This window comes from Gadus morhua, chromosome 12 (genome assembly GCF_902167405.1).
Source record: "Gadus morhua chromosome 12, gadMor3.0, whole genome shotgun sequence".
NCBI lineage: Eukaryota > Metazoa > Chordata > Actinopteri > Gadiformes > Gadidae > Gadus > Gadus morhua.
In genome coordinates, this window is record NC_044059.1 from 25,909,612 (window position 1) to 25,917,154 (window position 7,543).

At 45.1% G+C, this 7,543-nt stretch overlaps 1 protein-coding gene across 1 annotated transcript; it reads right to left on the bottom strand.

The window, feature by feature from the left end:
- Positions 1-2,677: 2,677 nt before the first annotated feature.
- On the bottom strand, positions 2,678-5,244 carry s1pr4 (sphingosine-1-phosphate receptor 4). Its single transcript, XM_030373237.1, has 2 exons — positions 5,094-5,244; positions 2,678-4,487 (listed from the first exon to the last, which is right to left on the bottom strand). Exon 2 carries the CDS (start codon positions 4,299-4,301, stop codon positions 3,039-3,041), a length of 1,263 nt encoding a protein of 420 aa, XP_030229097.1. The 5' UTR covers positions 4,302-4,487; positions 5,094-5,244; the 3' UTR covers positions 2,678-3,038.
- Positions 5,245-7,543: the final 2,299 nt, after the last annotated feature.

A 7,543-nucleotide genomic window follows, 5' to 3' on the forward strand; every position in this document is an offset into this window, starting at 1 on the left:
ACACAATTAACCAATGAAATCATTCCTTCTTTGACCTCGGGCTGCAGGAGGTCAAAGAAGGAATGATTTCAATTGTGTCCACAGCGCAGACATGCCATGCCATGTTGAAGGTTCAGTGAGTAATTGGGATACTATACCGGTAGCCAGCCGGTTGGTCATTCTCCTGTGATATAGTGAGAACTCTGTGATGTCGCCAGCAGTATGAAATCATCCTGTGTGTCTCTGAGAAAGACCAGATAATCGGTGACCTCACACCCATCTGGCCGCCTGTGTCTCCATTACCTCAGTGCCTCACACACTCTTACACACGCACACACACACACACACACACACACACACACACACACACACACACACACACACACACACACACACACACACACACACACACACACACACACACACACACACACACACACAAATGTACTGCAGGTGACATTTTGAGAGTGTTGAGTCCTAATTCTGGACCTCACGTAGTGTATTTTAGCAGTATCTTATCATTTACCCTCACACCAGCTTCGACCACGAGAACACACATAAATACGCACTTTGGCTACAGAATTGTGTGAAATGCCGTCAAACTGCATTTCACTCAGAGGAACTCAGTCATGACAATGCTGAATAGTGAACCGTTTCTGGGTTCCTTGACAATAATCGTTTGTTGTAATCCATATAATTTCATAACATAGTTCAGGAACCCATGTGTAGCAATGTGCATACTGAACGCCACCTATTGGCTGCCTGCCACACTCACACATCTTTGTGGCAAAGGTAGCCTTTACCGCAAAGGTTACCTTTACCGCCCAGTAAAGGTGACCTTTACTGGGCTCCTCCACACAAGGCCGCAGGCTGGGGGTGTTGATAGCCAGATCATTGTAAGATTTGCATAGAACGATGATGCTGGTGCTCCATGTTACCATGCAGGAGATCTCTCCCTGAGTGCGCCTCACACAGCGTCAGATTGCAATCAGTCTGACTCCGGGTGAGGCTGCCTCAACCAGACATCGTCCACACACACTCCACACTATGCAAATATGGAAGACCTCCAATGCGCCCCAGACTTGGTAATAGCCACTCATGTGATTGTTAGACTGAGTGAGTGGGAGAAATCGAGACTGTTGAACAGGCTCATTTTCAGTTTTAACTTCGAACAGGCAAACAAAAAGGCCAGAAGTGACAGTTGAGAAAATATCCCAAAGAAAATGTCAACACAAAAAAATAGACGATCAATTAGTTTTAATCTAATAGTGGTTGTATTTTGAAAGTTCAGAAGGACAATTCAACTTGTTTGAAGGTCAACAAGACATCTGTCTTCTTATGCACATAATAATCGGAATACCGTTCCTATTCTGTCACTCCGTGACCGTCACTCCGGGCTCTTTGATTGGACCGTCCTGGAAACTCCGCCCAATCTCTCTGCACTGCGTAGCCCGGGCTGTCTCACTCCCTGCCTAACCTTCTGCATTTGTCTCCCTCCCTCTCCCTTTCCCTCCCCCTCTTGACAGTGCATCATTAGCTGTCTGTTGAACCCGCCGGATTCAAAGTAAGCAGACGTAATTAGAGAGGGTTTGCTCACGTCTGCACGCAACCTCCACCAACCCATTCTGCCTCAATTAGAGCAGAGAATGGACCCTCTGGTTGGAGGTGTGAGAGGGGGGGGGGATAAATAGATGGAAAGAGAGAAGTGAGAAGAGACCGAAGGGGGGGGAGAGAGAGAGAGAGAGAGAGAGAGAGAGAGAGAGAGAGAGAGAGAGAGAGAGAGAGAGAGAGAGAGAGAGAGAGAGAGAGAGAGGGAGGAATTTAGGATCAGCAGTTGACATTTTGAATATGATACAACAACCATTTCTGAACCCAGAGCTAATAAAGGCTGGAATTTGCAGCCTATTTCATCAGGTATTGCCCTGGGAAACGTTCCACGAGCATGAAGGCCGACTTTATCCCCTTATTCTTGAATCGAAACAAGCAGGATTGTGTTCATGGATATGAGGGAGAAGAGAACATCAATAAAGCACCAACACACACACACACGCACGCACGCACGCACGCACACACGCACGCACGCATGCACACACACACACACACACACACACACACACACACACACACACACACACACACACACACACACACACACACACACCAATCTGTTTAGGGGTTGTCACTACCTTGATAATAATTGTAATTATTAACAAAAATATTCAGTCTGGGGATCGCTAAGAAGTCCCTATCTATCCTATCTTATTGCTATAAAACCCTGAAAAACAATTAAAACACCCTCAATTAAGAAGAACTGCATGTTTGTTGAACATCTGCTGAAGGGGCTGTAGCGAGCCAAATCGCATCGACTTATATTTGGTACGGTTCTTTTTTTTTATTTCAGGCCTATCAAGCACCTTTGCACGTCTCATTTCCGCCCTCCAACTTTCGCTGAGTGAGTCAATAATGTTTGGATTGAAGCTCCGTGAAATGTCTCCCTCTACAGGTGACAAGTAGTTTGTAATCAATAGAACTCATATTGACAATATATTAGTCAATCAGATTGACTAAATTATATTTATTACCAAAGATAATATGGCCCAGAGCCTACTGGAGACCATATACAAATGGCCGGTGTTACAAAGACATTAGTTGCGTAATTTGTTGAATAGCAATATTGCAACACTGAGTCAAAGAATGATGAAGGTTTAATTTCGACTTTATTGTACTTTTTTTTGTTGTGCATTTATTTGTATTTTACAATTATACATGAACATCCATATTTTAATGGTTCCAGGATTTAAAACACTGCATTACATTATTAGCCAATACTTACATAATTACATTGCAATGTTACTGTTAGAAATCCTACAAGCTATAGCCTACTATTCTGTACAAAAACAAGTTAGCGAACACAAAACAAAAGTTGGCCTGCAGATATCCGTTGTAAAAACGGTTGTTTGAAACAAACCTCAAAGCCAGATAAACCAACATGCGTGTAGGCCTATCTCTTCAAACGTTGTAACAGGAACCCTGAATTCAAATGGGGGTTGGGCGCACCCCTAGTTACTTGAAACTGAAAGACAGGTGGTGGTTGAGCTCAGCCTGTTCTTTCTGCCTGAGCCCTTTTGATTCTTGCGGGGCGTGGATGGTGGTGATGCTACACTGAGATTCCGGACCTTGCTAAAACTGTTCTTCAGACTGTCCCTCCTGCTCTCCGAGGTGCTGCTGGTCTCCTTGGAGGTGAAGGTAGTCGGTCGACACAGGCCAGCCCTCACGCAGCAGCAGAACAGCAGCCCGGCGATAGCTTTCCTCAATTCGCTGCTCCCCAGGGTATAGATGATAGGGTTCAGCGCAGAGTTCAGCACAGCTAGGCAAATGAACCAGTCGGCCCCTGACAAAAGCATACATTGGCGGGAGACGCAGAAGAAATCCACCAACAGCAACACAAACAGAGGCCCCCAGCACACCACGAACACGCCCACGATGGACACGACCGTCTTGAGCAGCCCCAGGGAGCGCTGGTGACTGCGCTGCGAGCCCAGGTGTGCGTTGCTATGCACGTGACAGTAGATGGCGCCATAGAGCACGCCGATGGCCAGGAGGATGAGCAGGAAGATGAGGAGGGAGAACAGGATATAGCTCTTCGAGTACAGCGGGAGCAGCGTGGAGCACGCGTCCAGGGCGCACACGCAGTTCCAACCCAGCAGCGGCAGGAAGCCGATGGCGAGCGCCAGCACCCAGCAGAGCACCACCAGCATGTAGATGCGGTAGGTCTTGGTGGCGGACTTCTGGTGCAGCGGCGCCATCATGGTGGTGTAACGCTCGAAGGCGATGAGCAGCAGGCTGAAGATGGACGCGGCCAGGGCCACGAACAGCATCCCCTCCCTGAACAGCCAGAGCTGCGGGCTGAGCGTGAACGTGCGCCTGCCCGACAGGCTGATGTTGACCACGTAGGCGACGCCGGTGAGAAGGTCGCTGAAGGTGATGTTGGCGATGCACACGTAGACCCAGCGGCGGCTGTGGCGAATGCGCGAGAACACGGCGACGAGGACCAGAAGGTTCTCCAGCACGATGAGCAGGCTGACGATCAGGGACACCACGGCGGTGACGCTCACCTGGCTCTGCTTGCTCAGGAGGGACCTGTTCTGAAGGCGGCCCGTGTGGTTGTAGTGCTGCCTGATCAGGGACATGGCGGCAGCGGCGGAGGCTGAGGCGGCGGCCGTCATGGCGCCAGCGGTGTCTCCAGGGCCGTTGGAGCCGTTGGAGGGGGTGGGCTGGCGGTAGAGGTGAGGGCAGGAGGAGGACAGGCTGAACAGGTCCATGGTCGGTGGGGTGGTCGGGGTCTGGTTTGGCGTGGGGGGGGGGGGGGTTGTCGAGGATGGGTGGTGGGGGTGATACACTCAGGTTGAGTGGGATGACTTAGACTGCAATGGAATTTGTGTGGAACTCCTGCTCTAGGACAGGCTATCACACTCTTGCCAATGTTTGTCAGTCAGATTGCAGCCCACCTGATGAGATAGGCAAAAAGGAAATTATGTAAATAATATATTTTAGTTAATATTTTATACATAATATATATATATATTTTACTCAAGTATAAATAAAGTAATTAAATTAAATCAAAATTAATTGTGACAGATGTACCTCATCGAAGAAATTAATCCCTTAGGCTTGCATGCTACTGTTAACCAAATCACATAATCTATCTGGGTGGCATCGCTTTGTCATTGGTGTGCTTATAAACAAGGTTTAAATAACTCTGACATGTGCTGCGACTCACGATTGTGGTTAAGAAGGAGAAGTGAGTAACGCCAGGGGCATTAAAACCAATACCACATGAAGTAACCCACACCTTTCAGAAAGAGTATAAATAACTTCCAAATTGAACAAACAATATCTGCTAAATCAAATATTCAATAACATGTATTGGATAAATATTAGAATAACAGTAACATCTTACAATCAAACAATTACACTCTTACAATATTTTCCACATTTAAATTAGGAAATTGAAAAAAGAGAGATACATAATTGAGAAAAATATTATTTAGATTCTTTACATTAATGCCTGATAAATGCAAAAAAAGTCCAGGCAAAGCCTAACCAGTACTTACAGCACAGCAGAGTTCAGCAGCTGATGATGATGCTGAGAGTGTAGTGAGTGCATTTCCTCTTGCTGAGTAGTACACATCTTTGACGTTTTTGATGGGGAAGTAAGCCTGTAAAGATAAGGGGACACCACACCCAAAAAGAATACCCACACACACAAACACACACACACACACACACACACACACACACACACACACACACACACACACACACACACACACACACACACACACACACACACACACACACACACACACACACACACACACACAGTAAGACTGAAACTTATTCCTGCAAAAAACATACATAGATACATATATACAAACGGTCAAGTTTCAGTACAAGTTTGACTCAACTGTTTTTCAACCATATTTTCATGCATTTACTTGGCCAAAAAATTATTATTACAATTATATTGTCTTTCTCCATTGGTTTTCCTGAAGACAGAGCGGATGGTCTCCATTGCCTTGTGCAACAAACTACCTCTGCAATATGCTGAAATTAAATGTCATTGCAAAAGCTGCCCCATGATGACTTATGCGGGAAGGGGCACTTTCAAAACATGCCAAACGAGAGCCGTGCATGCTGTGCGAGTAATGTGATTGTACAATGATTTTGTGCATGTGTGTCTTCCACAGAGTTTGGCATTCTTACAAAATACTACATCATTTCAGGGTTTTTTTTTCAGAAGAAGACAAAAACAGGAACTCTAATCAGATGAAGTGCGGGCCCCACCCTTCACACTCTACCAGCTGCGGTGGCATATGCATACCTCAACCACACCGGCAGCCCGTAGCATTGCCCTCACGCACACCCGCCCCCCCCCCCCCCGGTTCCCCCCCCCCCCTCAAGACCCTGATCACGCTGGCAACACAGCACAAAGTGACATACACTTCACGTGTCACGAGGGATTGAGCAAGCAAACAGCAGCTCAATAAAGAAACAACACCGCAAAGGAGATTTAGAGTGCCTTGCCAAACCACTTGTTGTTTAGTTGATGTTGGTATTGGTAACATATGTTTTATTGACTTCTTTATGCAACACAAACACAACAAAAATTCCAAAAACACGTGTATGAGCTGTCGTGTTCATATGGATAAAAAGCGGTTGGGACTCTGGAGAGATACTAGGCCTGCTGTCTGTTTAGTAATAGTCTCACAAATCATATTATCTAGAGACTGATGGTTGACATGCTCAAAACTGGGTGAACCGGGAGTATTGCTCTCTCGCCATTCATGTTTCTGGAGGCAGGGATCTGCATGTAATTTAGCGAACACAAACTCGGCCAGTGGTAGAAAAAATAAATAATAATAAGTGTCTGTAAAGTTTTCAGATCAACACTGTGTAGGCTGGCCACTGTAGAAATACACTTATTAAAATTCCCCTCCTGAACATCGCATCCACCCGCACAAATTTTCTTCGGTACAATATCTCTGTTACAAAACGGTAGACAAGGCTAACACCTTGTAGTTTCTGATATCAGGCCCAGGCTCTGTGACGTCTCCCCAACCCAGCTGTTCTATGGTATATATCAAGGTCTCTTTCCTCCTCGCTAACAATAAATCCACCATCCATGCAGTTTAGACCCAACAAACACACAAGCAAACAAAAAACAACCAGAGCTTGACCTGTAAAGTTATCCAGTTGATCATATCATACATGGAAGGTAGAGGTGAGATTGTTCATGAATATGCCAAAAGGTTATTCATCACAACATCTTTGGGGTTTTCAGTCAGAATATGAACAAAAAATCATAACAAACAATAGATGTTAATCGTTTTTATAAACTCAAGGGGTATTCAAAGGCCTCCCCCATGAGACACACATGGTAATTTAATGAACAACTTCTTCTTTTTTGAATACCGATAAGTAGTCACATTTTGAAATTTGAAATGTGCCGCACATAATTAATGATGAATTAAAGGGATAGATAGCACTGATCCATCACAAAGCGATGCTTTTTGACACATCAACAACACCTTTAACTGCTCTTGGCTTGGGTCAACGCCCAAGTGTGTGTGTGTGTGTGTGTGTGTGTGTGTGTGTGTATGTGCGTAGTTGGGTGTTAGTTTGCACATTTGTACATGCACTTATGTGGAAGTTCACGTGTGAGTGTGTGTGTGTGTGTGTGTGTGTGTAGCTGGGTGTTAGCTCACACATTTGTAAATGCACTCATGTGGAAGATCACGGGTACTGGCTGGCCTGCCTTTTTAATTTGTACAATATAAGTTATAGGATGTGATTTTATTTAAAACATCATTGAAATCGCTATCGAACAGCATCGACTACAGATATATCCAGGTTATTTTAAGCTACAAGCTAGTTGAAACGTTACATATAATATTGCGACTTTAACTAAATGAATAAATCTGTGTATTGTTGTATAATGGGAAATTATACAAAATATTGTTAAATTTCACTGCATATCAATATCGTTACGTTCATAGACTTT